General features: G+C 34.0%; 1 protein-coding gene across 11 annotated transcripts in view; it reads right to left on the bottom strand.

Annotated features, from left to right (window-relative positions):
* The window catches only part of VPS13B (vacuolar protein sorting 13 homolog B), a 773,631-nt gene that overhangs the window by 726,919 nt on the left and 20,087 nt on the right, over nucleotides 1-26,625 (bottom strand). For all 11 annotated transcript variants that reach the window (XM_057735654.1, XM_057735658.1, XM_057735653.1 and 8 more), the window contains 2 exons: nucleotides 15,142-15,262; nucleotides 3,524-3,691 (listed from right to left, as the gene is read on the bottom strand). In XM_057735654.1, the coding sequence (XP_057591637.1) occupies nucleotides 3,524-3,691; nucleotides 15,142-15,262 (289 nt within the window). The remainder of the gene's footprint in view (nucleotides 1-3,523; nucleotides 3,692-15,141; nucleotides 15,263-26,625) is intronic.

The following is a 26,625-nucleotide window of genomic DNA, read 5'->3' as shown; positions in this document are numbered from 1 at the left end:
TATGAAAAGTTTTGCTAGATTTCACTATCTGCAATGGAATATTAAGTAACAATAATAAAATAAAATTCTTGAAAAACCATATAAAAAACATCTGGAGTAAGTCATTCATTTAACATTTATTTTACACTGAAAAACTTACTGCTACTCTCAAAACCTACACTGTTCAATATGGTTGTCACCATCAATATGGTGTTATTTAAATTTACCTATGAATTAATTGAAATTATATGAAAATAAACTTTCAGGTCCTTGGTTGCATTAGCCACATTTCATGTGCTCAAAAGCCACGTACAATTAGTGGCTAGGGTACTGGACAGTAAAAAATAAAACATTTCCATCATCACAGAAAATTCTAGTGGCCAGCAAGCCTCTAAATAATAACTAATGAAGACATTACCAATTACCAGTAATGGTATAAATTTGTTTTCAAGGGAATAAAAATGAAAACAATTGCTGGTGAAATATCAAACTAAAAAGAAACCTTTAGCAAATTTATTCCTAATTAATAAGTAATTCCTAGGTAAACATCAGGCCCAAATCTACTTGGTCAGTGATTTTAAGTTAGCAACTATCCACATGCTATGGCCATCTTCAAAACAATAAACTATAATCCATTCTATTTCTGAGCATATCCTGGCAACCTCAAATTAGTTCAACATTTAATTTTCTTTTCTTTTTCAGGATTTAAGTTTTCAATTAGTATAAAGAGCATGTACATGTATGAAAACAGTAAGGTTTTATTAAGCAAATAAATGTCAAATTTGTCTGTTAGTTGAAAAAAATACAAACTTACCATATTATTTCATTTTACACAGTATATAAATGATTAGTTACTGTTATTATATACATGTACACAATTAAAGAAATTATAATAGGACAAGAAATGAAAGAAACCCTCTAGATATTCCCTTCCCTCTCTTTATAATAATTATAATTCACTAAGTATTTGCTATTAGACACTACACTAAATCTTTTACATCCATTATCTCATAATATTTATATGGCTCTGTTTAAAAGCTGTAGGCACAGCAAGGGTAAATAATCTGTAATGTTAGAGAGTTTATAAAGAGCAGAGCTGTAATTCACACTCTGACAGCCTTACTCTAGAGCACATGTTCTTATCCATTATGCTATAAGAAGATAAAGTGATCACATTTCAAGGATATCCTAGAAAATGTTTCAGTGAGAGAAGAAATTATTAAGCTTTGAAAAATATTTTTCTTAAACAGTAACATGACAACAACTACCTTAAAAACATACAAAATGAATTCTAGTCCTGGTACTCACTTTAGATAATGTGCTGCAATTTAACCTATGAAATGAGGATAATAATTATGTCTATCTAACAAGCACTGTGGAAAATGATTCTGCATTATTTCGAAAATGTGAACATTTGCATATCCTCCCATCTAACAAACCCACTCCTAAGTTCTATATATGTCTTAAAGAAATGTTTACATGTAGTATGCATAATGTTTTCAAGATTCATCCATGTTTTAGCATGTATCAGGACTTCATTCCTTTTTACAGCACTTTTTTTAAAGCAATTAAATCATAAAATTTAATACAGCAGTTAACTCTGGGAGGAAGCAAGAGAATGGCACGGGAAAAGTACAATGGTGGGGGCAAACTGTTAATGTTCTAGTTACTTAAAGTATAAGTGTTCATTATATTGTGTTATAACAAGTATATGTTACATAAATCCCTTTAAGTACCAAATGTCGCATTAAAAATTAATAAAAGGGGAAACAGTATCTACTTCGGAAGTTAAAGGATTAAAACAAGATAATTAACTCAAAAAAAAAAAAAAAAAAAAGCACCAGCCCCAGCAGTTAACAAGCACTCAATAAATGGAAAATACCCTTTGTGCTCTTTACCACTACCATCATCACGAGCTTTCATGTGGTATCATACTTGATTCTCATAAATACACTGGTAGGTTAACAGTAATGATAATTCACATTTACAAATGACTTACCCACAGCCACACTGGGTTAGTGTTGGAGGGAAGAGTTGAACCAAGACCCCCTAACTTCCAATCCAAGACTTTTTAATTCGTTATAAATAACTTCTCAGAGTAATATTTGTTTTCCTTCTGTGTAAAAACTATAAATGAAATTTCCTCCCCTAAAATCTCAACTCATTTATTCAACCCTGCACTATCCAGTTCTGTTTGTTTTCTATTTTTCATAACTTTTTATTCTGGCATTTTAGCCAAATATTTCCTTCCATAGAGGATAAGAGGGAGGCATTGACAATGTATGAGAAATAAAGCTTGTGCCTCTGCGTATGCTCTTATTTATGCCTCACAACAGAGCTGCAAGATCAGCACTACTCTTCATTATTAAAATGTGAAGACCAAACCTTAAAGAACACACAAAAACAAAACTGTATTCCAATTCTTCTACTTCCTATTTATATGCCTTAACAAGGCAAGTTAAGTAACCTTGAGACTCAATTTCACTTTGCTTTCTTGTAACTAGGACTTAAAATAAGTAAATGAATATATGACTAAACAAATGAGAAAGGATATCACTTTACGGAATTGTAATGAGTCTGAGAAAATGAATTTAAATAATAATAGCAGCAGCTGAGCGCTGACTATGTACAGGACACTTTTATCTTCAGGTATGTATTTGAGGAAACTAAAAAACAGTGAAGTAACTCACCCAAGGTCATACAACTCTCCAAAGCTGGGAGAGCCAGGATTCAAACTCAGGTAGTCTAATTTAGTGCCAGCACCTTTAACAATTCTGCACAATGGAAGTCACAGATAAAAGGTGTTCACAATAGTCTCCCTACTGTATTTTCCAAAAATACCTACTCCTTACCCTAACATGTATCAACAGTGTTGTGACTTATTTAACTATAATGTCTTCTGACAAAACTAAGAAGCAGCACTATTTTTTTCACAGCTATATTTTCAAGGCTTGACACAGTGCCTACCTTCCATGTAGAACATAATAAATAAAAAATATTTGATAGCTATTAAATTATATTATTACTTAATAGTTCTTTTAAAACAAGCAGAATGAGAATGCAGCACATAATAAAGGAGGCTTTGCGATTATTCTAAAATCCCAAATATGCTCAGTAGTATACAAACCTAAAACCTGAATCAGTCAGATACATTGTTTTGCTATTACTTAACTACGCAAAAGCAACATGTCCCCTTTCCTCTTTCAAAAACATTCAAAATTTTAACTAAATATTATTTAATTTTTATTCCTTCAACCCATAGCACTGTAAAATACTACAGATAACATCTGAAGCAAGAATGTAATAGGAAAGAAAGAATAAAGATTAAGAATATTAAAAAAACAAATCTGAGATTTCTTAATCTGAGGGTCTATTAACCTCCTATAATTGTATGCTAAATTTTATATGTGTGTATTTTTCTAGGCTGAAGGCATAAAGCCTTCATTAGACTTATCGAAGAGCCTGGTGGCCCACAAAAGGTTGAGAATCCAAGACAACTGTTTCAACAATAGATAAAGCTATACTCTTCTTGACGTTTACTCACCAGAAATATCCATGAATGCACGATCCCACAATTCACCTACTGTGTAGCATTCTGCAGAAGTGATATTGACTGAAAGGACAATATCATCTTCAACATATTTTAGTATGAGATTATTTATAACAATATTTACGTTATTTACAACTCGTCTAATCAGACTCTGCACATAACCTATAAAATAGGGGAAAAAAGAATCCAATTAGACATTAAATCTATCAATAAATAATCATCTAGCATATTCTGCAAAGATGAAACTAACATTCACATAAGTAAACAGGCCTTGCCAAAGAGACACAGCTAATAAGTAGCAGATTCATCCCAACAAAAACCATTATAAAGAAGTTCTATATCATGAAGTTTCACATACTAAGAGAAATCATAGAGGCCATACCTTTTTAACAACATAATACAAGATCCCATTCAAAGATTATCCTAACCTACAAGTACTTTGATTTCTGCCTATTTTATAAACATTTTCCCAAATGAAACAATGTTACTGTATACCAATTATATAATACATAAGAAGAAAAGCTTCTTTAAGATTCTTTTTTCAGCTACCATCTTCTCTTCCTACTCTAAGTACCATAAAAATACTCAAAAGTTAGGCGTGGAGGAAGAAATATAGAAGAAACATAACCATTATAATGGATTCAACTATTTCCACTTACTAATGTATAATACTGAAACAGGGAAGGGGGAAGAATATGACTGAGGAAGAAAACATAGAAAGTATTAGAGATAAAGGGGGAAAAGAACACAATGAAGAAGGGACTTCCCTGGTGATCCAGTGGCTAAGACGCCACGCTCCGAATGCAGGGGGCCCGAATTCAATCCCTGGCCAGGGAGCTATATTCCACATGTTGCAACTAAGAGTCTGCATGCTGCAACTAAAGATCCCACATGCTGCAACTAAAAAAAGATTCTGTGTGCGGCGACGAAGATTCCACGCACGTGCCGCAGCTAAGACCCGGGGCAGCCAAATAAATAAATATTTTAAAAAAGAACACAATGAAGAAGACAAAAGAGAAAAACGGAAAGAAAGAGAATGGATAAAGCATAACGAGAATTCATAATCTCACAACTTTTTCACACAATATAAATGTGTATATAGATATATTATTGAGGAATTTAATTAAAAATACAAATAAAACTAAACAAACAGCATTTAAAAAGACAGAAGAAAAAGATTAAAAACTTCATTCAAATGCATTTTCCACTATAAAACCTACGTAAAAACTACTTAAAATTTTAGCTATTTTGTGAAATAACTATCTGCTTGTATTCTTTAAACTAGAACTTTACTGGAGAAAATAGAATCAACTTTCGTCAGCAACTGACGCTGTTAACCCCTACACTGAAGCCTGTTGGAAGAAAGCTTATTTAAATTTATTTAACCATAATATGCTTGCAAAAACCAACTCCTTCATTTATTCCCAATGGACACAAATAGAAAAGAAGTATAGAATGACTAAGTTCAAGTTTTTCTCATATTAGCAGCTTCCAGAGTGCCAATTATCATATGCTATAAAATTAACATACAAAATATCAATAAATTTAAGGTAACAAATACTGTTTTACAAGAGTAGATGCTAAAATGATGCTTAACAAATTAAGCTTCCAAAAGAAACTATAAGTATCAAAATATTCAACTTAAAATGTATATTTCTCCCATACTATCACTGCTCAACACAGATGTTAAAAATAAACAGTTTCTGAGAAGTCAAGAAGCATGACTAATATTGGTTTTCCTTTTTCTGAAAAACCTGTTTTCCTTTCTGAAAAAATATAGAGAATTCATAAAAACCTCTTAAGAGTTCATGAGTGGGCTTCCTAGGTGGCGCAGTGGTTGAGAATCCACCTGCCAATGCAGGGGACACGGGTTCAATCCCTGCTCCAGGAAGTTCCTACATGCCACAGAGCAACTAAGTCCATGTGCCACAACTATTGAGCCTGTGCTTTAGAGCCCATGAGCCACAACTATTGAGCCCATATGCTGCAACTACTGAAGCCCATGAGCCTAGAGCCTGTGCTCCGCAACAAGAGAAGCCACGGCAATGAGGAGCCTGCGCACCACAACGAAGAGTAGCCCTCACTCACCGCAACTAAAAAGAAAGTCCACGCACAGCAAAAAAGACCCAACACAGCCAATAAAATAAATAAATAAATAAATTTATAAAAAAAAAAAGGGAGAGAGAGAGTTCATGAGCTTTTATTGTCTCACCGGGCGGGGGACAACTCTCAGAGACAGAACTGCAGAAAACGTATAATGCAAAGTAATGACACAAACATAATATTGTAAATATAACTGACAGAAAAAAAGAAAACCTACTAATGGATTTTCCATCTACTTTTTAATATCTTCTCTCAGTTTCTCATTACACATGCTGAGATGAATAAGCCAATTCAACAAAGTAAAAGAATCCAGTATCTAAAAAGAACAACTTCTACAGAAGACTATTTGTTTTATTAAAAATGCAATGCCAAAGTAAGTAACAGCAACTAACCAACAGAATAAACAATACACTATCTCTTTAATCCCTAATAATAACTTAGTTCAAAGTTTGCGACAGAAAAGTGCTGAACAGCAGATCTAAGAGCTCTCTCATCACTCCATATTTAGAGACTCCTTGGGAGTATACCTTTTCAAGTGAAATAACAGTAATTTTGGTCTATTCCACAAGGTCACTATGGGGATTATAAAACGTCATATGAGATGGCTCTAAAACAAAAGCCTGTTACTAGTCAGCCTTTCCAGGAATTCTTATCATTAACCAACTCTCTTCCACCCACAAACTCCATTTCTCCAAACACATACATCTAATGCCCCCAGGGCCAGAAAAAAACACTGAATTTTCATTGATTTTGCTCATGATCCTCCTTCTGTGTAGAACACTTTGTCCAATCTCCCTTCTTGTTCAGGCCCAATATGAATGTCCTCTGCCCTATATCTTCTTCTTCAATGTCCCCCACCCTACACATCAACATTAAGGACTGTATCACTTTTCCTGGGCTTATGTTACCTCTGCCATTTGTATATGTTTACATATAATCACATTCTCTGTTAAACTATGAAATCTTAGAGGGCAAAGATTATATCTTATTTATCTGATACAATTAAATCAAATAGTGTATAGCAAATAACTTGGGTTATAAACATACAGTATTTGCAATCAGTTTATCCCAACATGGTGACTACAAAGCCAGGTTGCTCAAAAACAGAAATTTCGTGGTTGATGACTTGGTTACAGTACCTAAAAATTTCTTGATCAAGTTTCTGGTGTAAAATTTATTTGGAGGTTATGCAGCATCATATAGGCAAATTATACTCAAATAGTTAAAGGAAAAAGTAAGGTTCCTGTAATATTCTTGCCTTTTCTGGAAGGTTGAAATTATTTCAAAATAAAACTTTTTTAGAAGGTTAAGGATAAGGATTCCTTATTTGTAATGCGGTAGAGAGGTTCAAGTATGTAAGAATTAAAAAAAAAATCCATCAGCTTTGGTAACTAAAAGATAACTTAAGGCAGTTAATGTAGGAGCTAAGGAAAATAGCTGTGAGCTGAAGATACTTATTATCAGTATTATTATTTACGACAGTCACAGAGTTCTAAACAACTAAGGAAGGGTAAAAAAAAAATGTGTAAGTACTGACAAGAAAAACACAAAATTACCATTACATAAAAATGACTTTTTTACATAGAAAATCCAAAAGATATAACTGAAAAATAGTGAATATTGACCAGCTAACAAAATATAAACATTAGCTTTTCTACATAACAAAATGAAAAGAGAATAACATGGTAAAAGTAAATAATTCCAACTAGCAATAAAAGATGTGATAGCATTTTACATCTATAAAAGTTTCAAAGAAATATTTTTTAATAATAAAAAAAATCATTAGACCAAAAATGTGCTTGGAAGAAAATACTGTTAAATTTTTCACAGGGAATAATTTGGTCGTATATACCAAAACCTTAAAATTACTCATAAATTTTGATTTTATAGTTGATAAGAATATCTTCTAAGGAAATAAACAGAGATGTGTGCAAAGATTTACCTACCAATATGTTTGTGAAAGCATTCTACAAAACTGAAAATAACCTAAATAACAAAGAAAAAGCATTTGATTAAACTATGAAACAGTTACACAACGTAATACATGCCAATGATTAAAATAACAATGTGAAAAATTAATGTCCTTGAAACATGTTCCTAACATTAAAATATGCAAATCACAAAAGAAAATGTATCTGTGTGGCTGTGCACACACACATATAGAAAAAAAAGTCTCTCAAAGGTTGTACATCAAATGTTAACAGGTTCCAGTTCTAGGTAAGATAAAGTAAGCACATTCCACTCTTTCTCACCGGAGGTAACCATAAAACCTGGAAAGAAATTATGGAGCAGCTAGTTCAAGACACTGAGGAGTAAACAGTAAACATGAGAGAGGAAACAGAAGAATGAAAATCAGAGCTTACAAAGACAAAACAAATAATAAAATTATAGCAGTAATTTCAAACATGTCAGTCATTATCCTAATTTAATTGTATTGTGGCCAGAGAGGACAGTCTTTATAATGATTCTTTGAAATTTGTCAAGACTTTTTTGACCAAGTCTTTTTCAATGTCTATAGATGCCCAATGTGTGCATCCAAAGAATGTACACTGTCTTACCTGCTGGGTACAAAGTTTTACATGTATCTATAAAACAATCTTGTTAATTTTGATATTCAAAAGACCTAGTTTAGGGATTTTTTTTTACCTGCTTGTTCTATCACATTTCAAAGATAGGTTGTTAGGTACATACAAAGCCATCATATATTTTTTGAAGAACTGTACCTTTTATTATAATTCAGCATAATTTCTTTTGCCTGATTTTGTGTTATTTTTGGATCGTACTTGCCTACTATGCCACTTCCCATCCCTTCCTTTTCAATCTTTCTTACCTCTCCATTTTACCTTTGTATTTTAGAAGCCACACACACCTGGACATAACCACTCCTTTCTTTTAGTACCCCAAAAACATTAACTGTGCTTCCTTAAAGCTTCTCTTTACTTTGGTTTTGCACTGAGTACATAGTTTATAAAATCTCCTATACTAAGCCATTAATTCTCTGAAAGCAAAAATAGCCTTCAACTAGCTGCTCCAGCAAACAGCAATAAAGATTTAGAGAACTAAATAGCCTGCCTCCACTAAGCAATGTTTTGAAATTCAATCTAATTAGAGTGAAATAAAAGCTCTCTAGTTATCACTTTTTCTGTTATAAACAAAATGTAAACATTAGATATCTTGAAGGTTATTGACAAAAGCATAACATTACTTTTAAAATGATCAAATATATTAATGAGAAAGAACACCTGTATGGCAGAAATGGCTAGCTACCCATCAATATTTTATGCTTCCCCTTCCAGAATGTAGAACTGATACTGAGAAAATGACTTCTAAGACATACATAACGTCCATGAAAATAGTTTTCCTCAATGAAATTTGAGAAGAATATTTATCACTTCCAATCTGGGGGTAGTAAGAAGTGGATTCTCCAGAGTCTCCTCTTGAAAATGCTGAAAGCAGAGTAATTCAAAGCCTGGGTAGCACATAGCAGAGCCTGGGCTTCTGATAGAACACTGCTATTGACTGGTACTTAAAGAAAACATAACACTTTTGTCATGCTAATCCCCAGAAAGTTAGAAGTTAAGGTGTCTACCACTTAACGTTAACTTAACTTACACAATTGGTCACTGTTTTTTTTAAGTTTTCCCTGAAAATGTTAATGGAAAATGTTAAAACAATAAAAATATAAAAATAGAAGATGTAAAGCTATGAATTTGTTTTTCATTTACAACAAGGTTCTCTCTATTCTTAGATTTTCCAGAAAAGAACAGTGATTAGATAAGTTTAAATTGCTGAGCTTCCCCACAGGCAAGTAGACAAGAAATGACTGTGTTATCTCCCATAACAATACATTGCCATTTTTGGCTAAGGCTCTTGAACAGTTGATATATTACAAATATTCCTAAATTATCTGATATATTCAACAACTATTATTAAACATTTTTTTTTTCCTGGAAAACCAAGCCCTATCAGTCTAAGGTGGCAAGCATTAGGCAAACACAAACACACACAAACCATAACTTTCATTTCATATTCAATATTTTCTGCAGAAAATAAAATCGAGTAAATGACTACTAATTTAATAATGTATACCTCATGTGTATCACAGGTATTATGAAGTATAAGAAGGTATTCCTCATCCACACCAAAATACCTAAGTTTCCATTTTCTCATCCACAAAACATAAACTAGATCAGCAGCTTAGCAGGGGCCTATAGACAGACTTCAGTGAGTATGTAAATACCCTAAAGTTACATGCAAATTTTAAATGTGCATATGTGGGTCTATAATTTTTTCAACAGATTTTCAAGGGCCCCTGTCCCAAAAAAGACTGGTAGACCAGAAAAATCTGAAGTAGCTTATTCTACATTTCAATGACTCTATGACTTTATCAAAGTCTGAAAACCCTGTGTGATTTTATCCAGTTCAGTGTTTGTGCAGTGCAGTAAATACATAAACGGCTATTATGAACCTTTATTAGATCAGGGGCTGGCCAAATGAGGCTGTGCCATCTGTTTTTTTTTATTATTATTTATTTATTTATTTATTGGCCGCACTGGGTCTTCATTGCTGCACGCAGGCTTTCTCTAGTTGTGGCAAGCCGGGGCTCCTCTTCCTTGTGGTACGCAGGCTTCTCATTGCAGTGGCTTCTCTTGCTGCAGAGCACGGGCTCTAGGCATGTGGGCTTTGGTAGTTGTGGCACCTGGGCTCAACAGTTGTGGCTCGAGGGCTCTAGAGCACAGGCTCAGTAGTTGTGGCACACGGGCTTAGCTGCTCTGCGGCATGTGGGATCTTCCCGACCCAGGGTTCAAATCCGTGTCCCCTGCATTGGCAGGCAGATTCAACAGGCAGATTCTTAACCACTGTGCCACCAGGGAAGCCCTGTGCCATCTGTTTTTATAAATAAACTTTTATTGGATCACAGTCACAAACATTAGTTTATTTACAGTTTATGGCTGATTTCACAGTACATCAGAAAAGTGGAAGAGCTGTAACAGAAAATACATGGCTTGCAAAGCCTAAAATATTTAATAACTGGCCCTTTACAGAAAATATTTGCTAACCTCCATGCTAGATGATGAAGATCAAGGACGTCTAGGGCACAACTTCAGACACAGTGGGCAACACAATTTTTAACTTATCTATACCCTAAATATTCCCACTAAACTCTGCGTGTGTTACATAAATATATTATACATGTATTCTGAGGAAAAGGGTAAGGACAAAAAAAGGGAAGAGACAATTATATGACAAAATCAAAAAAAAGGAACCTATGCACTAGAACACAAAATTTATCTGAGCTTCCTAGAAAATAAGTAGAGAAAAACTTTAATGAAAAAATACTTAATAACAAAAAACATATCAGTTAATTAAGAGGCCCTGAATAAGTTAAAGGACAATACCCTTAAAGCCATTTTAGAGAAAATGCAGAAGCAGCCCACAAAAGGCTGGCTTCTTACAATGACCTTCAACAAAGCCAAAGACTGCACACTTCAGAAAGCACAGGACTAAACTATCCAGGTAACTAGCTTAGAAGTGAGATTACTTCTAAGCTAGATAAAGTGCAGAGAATACTGAGGAAAGCATAAATGAAGAAAGAAATAAATGAAACATCCTTAGACTTTCTCTCTAAATAGGAACTGTCAACATCTTACTGAATATTCTAGGCCCACAATTCAAAACTATTATTAGCAGTAATTGAAGGTTCTGACCTATATATCATTAACTGAAAGAAAATGTATGTGATTCAAATCACTCAGATGCAAACTCTTTTGACCTCTCTCCCAGTAAGAAATATTACATCATAACCCAGCATAAGCACACATATATGCATAAGTCTTTTGAAACAGGATTAACCTTTACCACATGCCACACACTATGAGGTTTTCTATTCTATGCTATATATTTTTAAATGCTTGCCATGACCCCCTAAATTGCTTTCATAATGCACTCACGGTCAGGATGCATAATCTGAAAAAGACTTTCAGATAACAAGAACAGAAATTACCAAAAAAATATGAGATATCAACTTGTGTTTCTTTTCTATCAGAGGGGTGCCCATCCTTCAAGATTCAGAACAAACAACTATTGGCAACACCAAAACTTTTCTCAAGAAGCATCTCTCAATCTATGTAAATGTTTCAACTCTAAAATTATAACCACAGATGCTGGAAGAAATAACTTTGCTCTAGAAAATTTTGAGAACAGGAATTCATCTCTACCGTAGAGAACCTTAATATATTTTCCAGGCAGGATAACATTGCCAGAAATGAGTCCTCAAATAACCATATGAGTTAATCTTTAAATAAAATGATTTACCATTATCCAACTGGATTGTCAAATTACCCCTTTATTTTTCCTTTGGCAATATTAAGTTTAGCTGCTCTGCCTCCCAGTAATTGCCCAACAAGTTCAGTTACTTCCTAAAGTAATTCCTTTAACTGTGATTTATGTCAACATAAAAGAGGACACGAGTTCTCCTGTTAGGTAAGGCAGAAAAACACATGTTAATCCAAAAGCTACCTCAAGTAGTTCAGTAGAACACAGCTCTATTTTATGCCACTAAAAATAGGATGTTTTATGTTACATTTATTTTTATGTTTTATGCTCCTAAAAATAGGTCAGTTCTCCCAATCCTGAATAACAGTGTAAATTCCAATACGACTCTAAATAATCATTAAAAGTCTGGGACCTCCTTTAAGTACATGCAAGTTATCCCATAGAAGATTTTAATCTGTGAAATCAACAACTGACAGAAGCTTTACATTTTTCTCAAGTTCTTTCCTAAAAGAAAAAAAAAATGTAGTAAGACTCAACAGTTAAACCTAAAACTGATTATTCTTTGCCAGGATACTGATGGAGAGAGTTCTATACAATGAGCTGGCTTAGGAAGTTTTAAGGGAATATGTAGTGAGAAATTTGGAGGGGTAAAGGGGTTCCCCATTTAATAAATAAGAATAAGATACAGTTTAATTTACAGTTTAATTAAATTCACCAGGGATTTCTCCCAAGGAGTTAATTAAGAAAAAAATTTAGAAAGTTCCTTAACTATCACACTACTCTAAGTAGAATTAGAAACACTCAGAAGTAAAATAACTTCTTCTGCACCTTCTCCAGCTATAGGAATTAATCTATTCCAAAGCCAGAGGGAATACTGAGATCTGTTAGTTAAACTTCCTAAGGACAAAAAGCATCAGCATTAACATCACTATAACACTAGTTAAATATGTTCAATTCAAATGTAATTTAGAACCTACATTTAAAGGAGGAGGGCTATGAAATGATATCACCTAATGCCAACCTCTTACAAGTAAAGTAGATGGTGCCAGAAGACTGTCAAAAATTAACTAGGTTGAAACCAGCTTACAAACCTTTGGGGCAGAAAATAAGTGTATACCAACATCAGCTATACCTCAAAAAAAAGAAATAACTGATAAATAAAATCAAAAGAGAAGTGACTGATAACTACTACTAACTGTAAAAAGGCAGCAGTGCACTTTGGCCACAGAGGTGACATGTAACGATCATTGGGGTTTTTTTTCCTTCATTAAACATTTATCAAGGAATTGTTATTTGTAAGCCACTACTCTTCCAGATAAACAAAAACTTCAGGAACTGAAAGAAGAGATGGTCTTTCAGTTACAAAACTCTGTGATTCTGTTAGTGAATGTTACAGTTTCCAGAAACTGAGAACTATCCAGTGTCATTCCTTGTTTATCAAGAAGCAAGAGGAACAAAGAAACTAAAAGTAGGAGTCAGAGGCAAGTCTTTGCTTGGAGAGGATGTAAGAAAGAAACTTAACATTTTAAAGCAACTATATGCCATTAAAAAAATTTTTTTTACATTCCAGTTATCATCTTAAAAGGTAAAAAAAAAAAAGAAAAAGATTTGCGTCACCTAAGGTATTGATTTTGCATCAGATAAATTAGCCTGTTTTCAGAGTTCTCTGTGAGTGGAAACAGGATTAGGATCCACCTCAAGTACTGGAACTAATATAATTAAGGAAGAAAGTCCTGAGTCCCCACAAAGAGCTGACTTCCATCCCTCTTTTCTGTTTCTCTGATGACAACAAATACCTATAAGATTGTGAGTATAATGAAGAAATAAATATAGAAACATAAAAAAAAAGATAAAGAATGAAATACCTGCACTGACACTTTATTCTGCAAAATCGCCACAAAGAAATGTGTATAACTATTATATAGGGCTTCCCTGGTGGCGCAGTGGTTAAGAATTCGCCTGCCAATGCAGGGGACATATGTTTGAGCCCTGGTCCAGGAATATCCCACATGCCGCAGAGCAACTAAGCCCGCGCACTGCAACTACTGAGCTCATGAGCCACAACTACTGAGCCCACGAGCCACAACTACTGAGCCCACATGCCACAACTATTGAAGCCCATGCACCTAGCGACTGTGCTCCGCAACAAGAGAAGCCACCACAATGAGAAGCCCACACATTGCAACAAAGAGTAGCCCCCGCTCTACGCAATGAGAAAGCCCTTGCCCAGCAACAAAGACCCAAACCAGCCAATAAATAAATAAATAAATTTATTAAAAAAAAGAAAAACCATTATATAAACATTTCAAGCAATACACAGCTAACTTAAATTTCTGGGAACTTTTTATATAATGATAGGATTATTATTTAACTTAATGATGTAATGAGTGCTTATCTTACCCAGAATAATATGTCTCCTTTTTCTTTCTTTCTTTCTTTTTTTTTTTTTGGCACACGGGCTTAGTTGCTCCGAGGCATGTGGGATCTTCCTGGAGCAGGGATCAAACCTGTGTCCCCCACATTGGCAGGCGGATTCTCAACCACTGCGCCACCTAGGAAGCCCTATGTCTCCTTTTTAATATGAAACTCTGTTAAAAGTAGAAGATGTGCACTAATGTTCTGTGAAAATGCATTTGATTCCTGACCTTTAATCTAGGAAAAATTTAAGGGGAGGGGTCCTGATATATGATCACATGCAGAAGGACAAACAGCAGTAAAGTAAGAACAATGTATTAATTACTGGGATTTGTCCTTTAATCACCCTCAAGACATAATTAGAATCTATGAAAAAAGAGATGAAAGGAATTATATATATAATTGAAATGATGAAACTTTTAGTTTGGAGATTGGAAGCTGTCTGAAATGATCAGTGTTATTTTGTTGTTTAGATTAGTGATTCCTATACTTACAGATGAGTAAACTTTAAGATAAAAATATACTCTAGTAAAGGTAATGGCTTACCTTTTAACCTTAAAGGCATAAATAGAAAAAAAAAAGAAAAGAAAAGAAACTTAAGGAATAAACCTAGGGTAAAAAAGCATCAAAATTTGAATGAGTCCAGAGCCCTCACAAATGTCTTTCAATCTGTTCTGATGTCATGTAGAGAATATACACATACTTTAAATACTTTATGACACTAAAAAAATATGGAAAATATATATATTCTATAAAGGGCTACAATAATGATTAATAACAATCAAAATTTCGCTTTTATCAATCCCCCTGGCAGTTACCTGGTGGCAAATCAGGATCTGTAGGAGCAGCCTGCTGAATTCTTCGGGGTTTTACTGATGATTTTGTGTTCTCAGTAGTACTACGGTTGGTAGAATTAGAACCACAGCTTTCATGGTCATCCTATTTTTATTTTGAAGAAAGAAAAGTAAAGTATCAATCACCATTCAAGAATTTTAAAAAGTTTTGTTGAATATATGCAGGTTACTCAAATGCAAATAGACTCTTCTGGTTTTATTTTCTATTTATTCTACAAATCTATGTAACCAAAATTTTTCATAATTTGCATTCTTAATCAACATTTTAAAAATAAGTAGTAGCTTAGAATCATAAATTGTCCATTTCTTTAGTCAGTATCAAAATAAACCACTTGATAGTATCAAAAAAAATTCTTACATATGGCTTTAGCAAAAGAAGGCAATTCAATGGAAGCTTTTAACCATTTTTCCATTTGAAAATGCAAACTAAATGGACAGGGTCTTAATTTTCCCCTATTTGTTTATATGTTAAGACTCTCACTATTTTGTGAGTTAAATTAAGAATTCAAGCTGTCTTCTTAATCGCCTTTAATGATTAATCTTAATAATCCTTAGAATTCTTGGCATCCTATTTAACAATCTTCACAGAATTGAATATTATTCAGATTAGATATAAGGTTTAATTGGGTTTTGATATGGATAACATAAGAAATTTAAAAAATCATAAATATTTTTAAAATTTATACAATGCAAATGAGTACTCTTTTCCTGACTTGACTCAACATTTATATAATGTTTTTATGTGTTAATTGCTGGATTTACAAAGGCAAATAATACCTCAAAGATTCCAGAATCTATTCGAAACTTTTATAACCAGTCTACAAGAGTACTTTTTTGTTTGTTTTCAAGTAATAGGAACACAAAGAGTCATTCTATTTGGAAGAACTAGAGAGATCAGGCCATTAAAACTGTGTGTAGGAATGTTTTAGGTTAAGACTGGAGGCTAAATAGGGAAGAAACTAAAAATAGCACATACAAGGAATAATGATTAGTCAAAAAAAGCCACAGTATACAATGTTTTAGATGGGAGAACAATACCAGAAGCTAAAAGCATGGACTAGTTCAATAAAAATGAGGTCATGTGAAGAACTACAGAGAGGTTCTCCATCTTCATTCTAGTTGACACTCAAGATTTGGTAATTAGGAGGAGGGTGCCAATAACCAAAAAAAAAAGGAGATTTGGTAATTCCAGTACAGGGACAGGAGTGGGAAAAGTAAAAGAGTAGTTCAAAGGGTGAATAACAAGTTAAGATGGAAAAAATAAGCAAAGATTGCGCTTTCAAGAAAACAGGTATTACAAGGAGGAAATAGATGGGATAGTAATATGAGATAAAAGCATCTGACATCATCTTATTCCTGTTGGGGGGATAAAAAAGCATACTCTGCTTGAATGAGAGATGCATATGAGGAGGTAGAGATCAAACATCTCTCCAAGAGAAAGGGAAACTGATGGTGTACTGTGTACCATCAATTCAGTAATTAATAATAAAACTATTTCATAATGCTTAAAAGAATGGTGATTAAATTTAGTTTTTCTCTTTTATATATTTGAAGAGAAAATTTCAAGAACAAAAAGGATATCCATTAAATTTACCATTCTAATAGAGCACTAGAGGCAAATAAGAACAATGATAGGACCGCCTTCAGAACACAAAAATTCTTAATCACTACCACACTAAGAGGATTATACAATAATAAAAAATGACTCTTTTACAATATAGCATGGCTTCAGATGCTAGTGAAATATTAGCAAAAGAAAAAATTTCTGTTTGAAACTTCATTACAAGCAAAAAGTTAAAAACGTGCTGTAATAAACAATAAAGGAAATTTTTGCATGCATATAACGTTCATCTTAAGTTAATGCAAAACAAACTTCACAGCATTTTATTCCATGAAACAACTTCACTATTCAATCTTTATAATGACATCTTCTGTTATTTTGGGGGATGTTATAGTCTTTCAATACTAAAAGACTACTGCTGTGAATAAAACCTTACTGTAATTACTTATAGTTCAACTTAGATCCTTAAAAATGTCTGTAGTCATACACTTCTGCACAATGTTAACATTAAAAGCACACTATTAATTTTTGAAACATATGGTTGTCTCAAAAGCCCAGAAGTAAAATATATTCATTAAAGAGATGTGAAAAAGTTCCAAGTGAACTGCCAAAACTAGCATAATTATGAAAATATTTAACACTGAAACCATCTGAAATCACATACTGTATATAGATTACAGTGATGTCATAATAAACATTCCAGCCAAAATGCACTAAAACTACTGCAGTCCAATAAATCTGGCATACACGAGATGACAAACATTTTGAAGCAAAAGAAAGAACAAGCTATTTTATTTTATTTTTAAAAAGTTATTAGCAGCAAAAAAGGGTAAAGTGCACAGACTAAATATGAGTTTTCAAATAGTTTTAAAAAAACTGAATAAAGCTTCCCTACAGACTACACATTTTTATCATTTAAAGGAAAAACAAACTTCATTTGCTTAAACAAAAATTTTAATAAACTTGAAATTTTAGTATGCCTTAAAAATGGGCATTAATCATGGTCCCCATAGGAACATACACTATGAAACAAACATTACTAAAGGTGTAAACACTTCTTTCTTAATTATGGTTAGGAAATTATGGTTGCATACATATTATATTTAGAAAATAATCCTTTTGATAATTTCAACTTGTTTTCATTTCAATTACATTTTAAGTGCATCAATTATAAGTGAGCTTCCATTCAAATCCTGCCCCCACTAAATTAACTTAATAAAGCAAAACAACGATTATAATATTTACTATTAAAACTGGAGTTACTTCCATCATTAGTCTGAGTTCATCATCTGCTTTTAACCAGTATGCATCAGTTTGGACTATTACATATTTTAATTCATTGAAAGCCTCTAATTTCTAATAAAAGAAACTCTGTTCTCAAAAATACTAGCTAAAATGTTCTGAGATAATTTTTAACCCCAAACATATTACAGTTATATCTTTCTTATTTAGGTTGCAATTTTTCCGAAATGTCTGGTAAGTATATTTCATGGCAAAAGAATGTTGTCTCTTAGGGACCACATAGCTATTTCTGAAAATACTGCCCTTTGCTCCTCATGAAACAAGCAAGAATGTCATTTCCTTACAAAAGTTACTAACAGAGGGAAAATGTGGCAAACACTGTATGTAAACAGATCCATTACTTTCACACTGATAGATCACGGGATCATGCTGCGTACTTTTCACCTTAGCCCTCACAGGGGTAGTCAATTAAAACTGGAAAACCATCAACTCCCAGATTCACAACAGTATGAATAAGACTGAGGACAAAACTTAAAACAGGTGACTGAATCATTCTAAGTCCTTATTTTTTTTTTTTAAGTCCTTGTTTAAAAACAAAAGTTATACGTAAGAAAGAGCTGAAGGAGGAGAAACCAAAAGACAGAACTAAGCAGCGGTGTGCCTTATGCTCTTCAGTCTTGCAGCACCAAACTTGGCAAACAGAGAAGGACTAAGGCTCACCTGGCAACTATGGTCACCAAAAGTTCCTGAACAGAGTGTGAGGGCCTTGGAAATGAACTGCTACAAAGCCCTTAGGGACATTTACCTTTATCCGCTCTAGAAGCAAGTACAATGGCAATAGTCAGACGAAATAAAGAATCTCTTAACGGTGACCCTGTACTTCAGAGAGTCAGAGAGCCAAGTCAAGTCAGCAACGCAGAGGTACACTTGGAGAACATGAGAGCAAGCCAGAAAAAAACAAAACACTACCTTTTGTAGTAAAAATGGGAATCTCTGGAACCCCACTACCCTGACAGCATTATTAATAAACTCAATTTTAGCCATTAAAAAAATGCCAAACCACTCCAGTAAAGGAGGAGTGTGTGCCCCCAACCTTTTTACACATCAGTTTAAGCCCACAGAGGAGGCTGCTTCCATCTTCTCTCCAATCAAAGGTGGGGATAAGGGGCTATGACAGGCTGGGGAAGAAGAAAAAAGAGCTGACGCTCCCTTGCATTCTTTTACTTGAACGTCCCAAAAGCAGGAATGGCTAACCTGACAGGCCAAAGCTGAGCATACACTAAGATGCAGTAGGCTACATTTTAATAATGAAAGATCACTGTACTAACTGTAAACACCTATGTGATGAAGCCACTCTTCTATCTCTGAGATCCATGTTACTCAGTAACAGGACCAGAGCCATGTTCCCCAGATGATGCAATCACTAACCATCTCTCCTCTGCCTTCTTTTCACACGCATAGCCACCTAACCCAGGATACTGCCCTGGCCGGCGAACAATCAAATTATGCCAGTTAACAGCACCATATGTTAAGAAAAATTTGTTCTTTATTATTGCCTATGACACCCCTTTCCTTTGTATCAGTAGGTATGTATCATATTGCCAATCTCTCCTCCCCTCTTTTTAAACCACTGAATTGAAGTGGTTAGACCCACTCTTAGATTTGTAAGGTGAAACAGGAAATTAAGGGAGGAGACAAAAAGTATACACAGAGGCATTCCGGCCTAAACCACATTCTATCATCTAATATTTACCAAAATTCACTGTGGGTGATTGGGAGTGTGAATTGAATAATAAAACTGTACTTTGTTTTCTTATATGTATAACTTCCCTCAACGAGGAACACCTGATTTAAAAAAAAAAAGAAAAGAAAAGAAAAGGGAAAAAAAGGATGTGTTAGGCATTTTAAGAGAAAATAGGTAGTACAAATAAATGGTACCCTTATTCCGGTAGCTTTACTTTACCTACTTGAGGAACAATATTTATATGCATAAAAAGATTAAAAGCAATTGAAGTTAGTCAGCTGTTACATATGTCACACACACACACACACAAACAGTGAAACTTGTTGAGCATTTATATGTGCCAGACCTCAAGTATTTTAAGGATGAAGAAATTAGGGCTTAAAAGGTTCAAAGGTGAGAAAGATACAATGTAAAAGAGCCCGGATGAATGCCCAGATATGTCTGATAGAAAAGCCCCTCCCATTACTACTGACCAAAGACCGGAAAGCAGAGAGAAAGGGAAAAAAGAAGAATGGCAGGGAGGGAGGAAAAGAGACACACAGAAAAAAATTTTTTATTTATGACCCTTCCAATGGGTCATGTACTACCGACGTTACATTCACATCTCTCAATTCTCTAAGCAACCCTATGATGTAGACACTATTCCCCATAAAATAAGATCCTCACTTAAAGATGAGGACACTAAGGCATAAAGAGATTAAGTGGTTCAAATTCACACTGCTACTAAATGGCACAATCCTAACTACACTGTTCTATTGCCTCTGGATGAGAAAAGGCCAACTAAACACACAGTACTAAGTGCCATGTATTCTGAGAAGGGAGAGATCATAGTGAGCTAGGATAGTCAGGAAAACATCACAAAGGACATGAGGTTTGAAAAGGCTGGGCCCTGAAGGAGAAAAAGGGGAAGGTTGAACCAAAAAAAAGGCAGGAAAGAAGAAAGCACATGTCTCATTGAAAAGAGAATAAGTAGTCCAATTTAGGTAAAATAGAGAACAACATTAGGCTGTAAAAAGAAGCTACAGCAAATAGTCTCTAACATGAGTATCAATCCAAGAAATTTAAGCTTTATTTTACATACTGACAAGCCAATGAAACTTATGAGTAGGAGATTAACATGATCAATTACCCCACTGAGGAGTAAGAATCTTCTGGTAATGTGTGACAAAAAACAAAAGAAGAGATATTACCAATTAATAGGTTATTATAAAAGTTTAGAAATTAAATAATGCAGGAAGTAGCAATAAGAATTTTTTTAAATGCTCGCACCTCAAACTCAATGTTAAAACAAAACTCAAACCCTGCAACAGACTCTGTTCCTTTCCTCTAAACCCCGTTCCTGAAAGAAAAAAAAAAAAATGTCCTTTACATCCTAATTCAGTCAATGTAGCTACCATTTTCACAGTCTCCTAACACTCTTTATATCTGCTCTAATTTTGCAAAATGATGCTATAATGAGCTTTTAAAATTTTAGGGTAGAAAGAGAGATGCTTGACCATGAATTGTACAGGACAGACTCTAAGCTCCAGACTACCCAAAAATAACCAATTGATTTCTTAATCTAATTTTTAAAGTAAAATAGCAGATTCAATTTTATATATGTGGCATCTCCAGTGAAGGCACTTCACACCAATATATATGTCTACAAGGGAACTGAACATGTACTAATACAGATCAAAACAGTAATCAGATAAAGATTTGAGACTCATCCAAATACAAGTGATATTTGAAGTTACTAGATTTCTAGTAAAAAGGAAAGGTAAGGATTTATGCTTCTGAAAGTATGGAAGACTAGATAACAGGAAACACTGGAGGTGGGGGTGATGCTAACAATAAAATAAAAAAGAAGAAAATTTTAGACTGGCTCAAGGTGTAAAAACTGGCAAAGGCAGGTGAGGATAAAGAGGACCGAAACTGGTTCATGTAAAGCAGGAGACCATCACCAGGCTCAACACCTGAAACAGTAATGTAGTGAAACTCCCAACTCTTCAAGGAGGCTGAAAAGAGGTACTGCCAGCTACTGCCTAGAACTTCTCATGAAGCTGCACAGCAAGGGAGTCGGATGGATACAAACCTTGCAAATAAGAATTGAGACAAGTAACTCTACATCACCCCGTATCAACACTGCAGGAGCCCTGAACTGCCAAGATAAAAAAATAAGAACTGGTTCTAGACTAGAGACCAGAGGAAGTAACTGCAAAACAACCAGACTAGAAGAGCGAGGGGGAGAAAAAAAGGAAAGAAAGAAAAGAAGAAGAGGGGTTGAGAAAGAAAAGATGGTGAAATAAAGACATAGTGACCCTCCTGTTCAAAATTATCTTACAAACCACTATGCTTTGTCAACTAAGCTAAAGAAATCAATGAAATTCAGTCACAATTAATCTTCTAGAACACGCTGAAGATTTTTAAATAAATGTATAAAGATCCTCACAGAGAGATATGAATAAATCAAATACCAAAATACACACGCACACACCTCATAAAGACAGTGGGGAGACTGCCTCTCCTTCAGCATGATTTATTACAGAATTATACAAATTTAAATATCAACAACAAAAAAAAAAAAAATAAGAAAAGGAAGAGAGTCCAGAAGATAGATATGAATACTTGGAATACAACAGAGGTGGCGTTATAAATCAATGGAAAAGAGAGACCATTCAAATAGTATAGGGAGAACTCGTTAGCCATATTCCCACCTCACACTACACATGAAAACACAAATACACATACATGTGCACACACATATACATACATATATTCTAATAATTTAACTTCTAATCACTCATTATTAACTTTTTTTTTTTCAGGAAGACTCCATTTATTTAAGTGCTCAAATTATTTGGTTATTACTTAAATTATCTGATAATTTAACACTAATAAAGATCAACCTTTTAAATCATAATTTTTAACATGAAGATAATATAAACTATACTGTCCACATTGACAATGTCAACTCCTTCCTTAATATATGTCTGTGGGCTCTCTTATTAGTAACCACCAACATACAAATTCCTATCATAATAATCAGTCTAGAAAAGGTGATTTTTTTTATTTTATGCTTTTCATTTTAATAAAATTAAATGTCAATTTTAAAATGATCATATACTTTGAAACAGGATATGCAAACTTCTTCTGTAAAAAGCCATATAATATTTTAAGCTTCAAAGCCATACAGACTCTGACCCAGCCACTCAATTCTGCCACTGCCCACTGAAACATGAAAACAGCCATAGACAGGGATTGCAATGAATCTGTAAATTGCCTTGGGTAGTATGGTCATTTTAACAATATTAATTCTTCAAAACCATGAGGACAGTATATCTTTCCATATGTGTCATCTTTAATTTCTTTCATTAATGCCTTATAACTTTCAGAGTATAACTCTTTTACCTCCTTGGTTAATTTATTCCTAGGTATTTTATTCCTTTTGATGCTACTGTAAATGGGTTTGTTTTCTTCGTTTCTATGATAGTTCATTATTAGTCTACAGAAACAAAACATGCTTTTGTATATTAATTTTGTATCCTGGAACTTTACTGAATTCATTTATTAGTTCTAATAACTGTTTGGTGGAGTCTTTAGAATTCTTTACAATATCATGTGACCTGCACAACAGTGACAGGTTTATTTCTTTCTTTCCAATTTGGATTCCTTTTATTTTGTTTTCTTGTCTGATTGCTGTGGCTAGAACTTCCAATACTACACTGAATGAAAGCGGTGAGAGTGACATCTTTGTCTTGCTCCTTATCTTAGAGGAAATGCTTTCACCATTTAGTATGTTGTTGGCTGTGGGTATGGTGTATATGGCCTTTACTGTGTTGAGGTATGCTCCCTCTATACCCATTTTGTTGAGAGCTTTTATCATTAATGAATGTTGAATTTTGTCAAAAGTTTTTTCTGCATCTGCTGAGATGATCATATGGTCTTTATTCTTCAATTTGTTAATTTGATGTATCACACTGATGGACTTGTGGATATCAAACCATCCTTGCAACCCTGCAATAAATTCAACTTGTTCATGGTGTATGATTCTCTTAATGTATTGTTGAATTTGGTTGGCTAATATTTTGTTGAGGATTTTGCATCAATGTTCATTAATGATACAGCAACAAAATTTTTTTTGTGTGCGGTGTCTTTCAATGCAATCCCTATCAAAATACCAATGGCATTTTTCACAGAACTAGAACAAATAATTCTAAAATTTGTATGGAAATACAAAAAACCTCTAACAGCCAAAACAATCTTGAGAAAGAAGAACAAAGACAGAGGTCACACTCCCTGGTTTCAAATTATACTACAAAGCTTCAGTAATCAAAACAGTATGGTGCTGGCACAAAAAAACAGACACACAGATCAATGGAACACATTAGACAGCACAAAAATAAACCCATGCTTATGTGGTCAATTAATCTATGACACAGGAGAAAAGAATATAAAATGGGAAAAACAGCCTCTTCAATAAATAGTATTGGGAAAACTGGACACCTACATGCAAAAGAATCAAACTGGCCTGCTTCCTCACACCAGATTTATAAAAAAATAAAGTCAAAATGAATTAAAGACTTAAATGTAAGATCTGAAACTATAAAACTCCTAGAAGAAAACACAGGCAACACATTCTTTGACATAGGTCCTGGCAATATTTTTTTCAATCTGTCTCCTCAGGAAAGAGAAACGAAAGCAAAACAACAAACTGGATGACATCAAACTAAAAAGCTTTTGCACAGCAAAGGAAACCATCAACAAAATGAAAAGGCAGTCTACTGAATCGGAGAAGATATTTGCAAAAGATATATCCAATAAAGGGTTAATATCCAAAATATATAAAGAACTCACACAACTCAACATCAAAAAAACAACCAACCAGGTTAAAAAATAGTCAAAGGACCTGAACAGACATTTTTCCAAAGACATACAGATGACCAACAGACACATGAAAAGATTCTCAACATCACTAATCATCAGGGAAATGCAAATCAAAACTGCAACAAGAATACCTCACACCTGTCATAACTATCATCAAAAAGACAACAAATAAGTGTTGCTGAGGATGTGGAGAGAAGGGAGTCCTTGTGCATTGTTGATGGGACTGTAAATTGGTGCAGTCACAATGGAAAACAGTATGGAGGTTCCTCAAAAAATTAAAAATAAAACTACCATATAATCTAGCAATTTCAATACTGGGTATTTGCCTGAAGGAAACAAAAACACTAATTTAAAAAAATTTTGCACCCCAATACTCACTGCAGCATTATTTACAATAGCCAAGATATGGAAGCAACCTAAGTGTCTACTGATAGATGAATGGATAAAGATGATGTGGTATACACACACGCGCACACACGCATGCACACAACGCATAGTACTCAGCCAAATAAGTCAGACAAAAAAAAAACAAATACCATATGATCTCACTTCTATGTGGAATCTAAACAACAAAACAAAACAAAACAAAACAAGACTCATAAATACTGAGAACAAATGGGTAGTTGTCAAAGGGGAAGGTGAGGGGTCGGACAAAATAGGTGAAGGGGATTAAGAGGTACAAACCCCCATTATAAAATAAATAACCCATGGGGGTGTAATATACAACATAAAGAATATGGTCAACGGTTCTGTAGTAACTTTGTATGGGGAAAGATCATTACTAAACTTATACTGATGATCATTTCGTAATGTATACAATTGTCAAATCACTGTGTAGTACACCTAAAACTAACAAAGTATATCAACTATACTGCAATAAAAAATAAATAAAATAAAATAAAACAGTCATAGACAATACTTAGCTGTATTTCAGTAGTTACAAAAACAGGCAGTAGGCCCATGAACCATTGCTTGATGACTCCTGCTTTAAAACATTTGTCTTAATAAAAACGTACAAGATAAACAATTATTCAACCTGAAATTGCTTTGGAACCCAGTGTTTTCATTATATAAGGCAAAAAAAATCAGGCCACAAACACATCTAAATTACGAAGAAATCTTATAAAATAGCCTGGGGGAAAAACATAAAATGTTTACTTGGCTATAGTACTGCCGAGAAGATGAGACATTTCTACTGTTATCCCTTTAACTAATTTCTAATGAAACAATAAAGGTTTAATAAGAAAAAGGAAAGCAATTTTCAGTAAGAAAATAGGCTGAAGAAGATTCTAAAGACCCAAGAAAAAGAAAACTATAATAGTCCTGAAAAAAAAAAAAAAATTAAAACAGCAAATTCTAAACATATGCAAAAGTAAAAGTTGAAATTTGGCCAACATGATACAGAAAATAAGATTTAAAACTAACTTGGGGAGGGACTTCCCTGGTGGTGCGGTGGTTAAGAATCCACCTGCCAATCCAGGGGACACGGATTCAATCCCTGGACCAGGAAGATCCCACATGCAACGGAGCAACTAAACCTGTGCGTCACAACCATTGAGCCTGCGCTCTAGAACCTACGAGCCACAAATACTGAGCCCACGTGCCGCAACTACTGAAGCCCTCGCACCCAGAGCCCATGCTCCGCAACAAGAGAAGCCACCACAATGAGAAGCCCCCCCACTCGCCACAACTAGAAAAAGCCCATACGCAGCAACAAAAACCCAATGCAACCAATAAATCAATAAATAAATAAATTTAAAACTAACTTGGGGAAAAAGATATATAAGTGTGGGGAAAAAAAACTGGAAACATCTTCTAATCATATATAATTCAAAACAAAGAGAAACCCAGGGAGCATTCAATACATAAGAAAAGAATACATTGCAAGATAAATTTTCAATAAAACAAAGTAGAATTTTCTCAATAGTACCATGAATACGTCTCAATAATACTAATGAAGCCAAATAAGACTTTAAATAATTGAAGTAAAGGTTAAGAGTTAAATTATACACTATAACAATAGATTATAATGATC

The sequence above is a fragment of the Hippopotamus amphibius genome, chromosome 5, assembly GCF_030028045.1.
Source record: "Hippopotamus amphibius kiboko isolate mHipAmp2 chromosome 5, mHipAmp2.hap2, whole genome shotgun sequence".
In the NCBI taxonomy this organism is placed as follows: domain Eukaryota; kingdom Metazoa; phylum Chordata; class Mammalia; order Artiodactyla; family Hippopotamidae; genus Hippopotamus; species Hippopotamus amphibius.
Note: the sequence above shows the minus strand (reverse complement) of the source record. Positions and strands in the feature narration are given on the sequence as shown.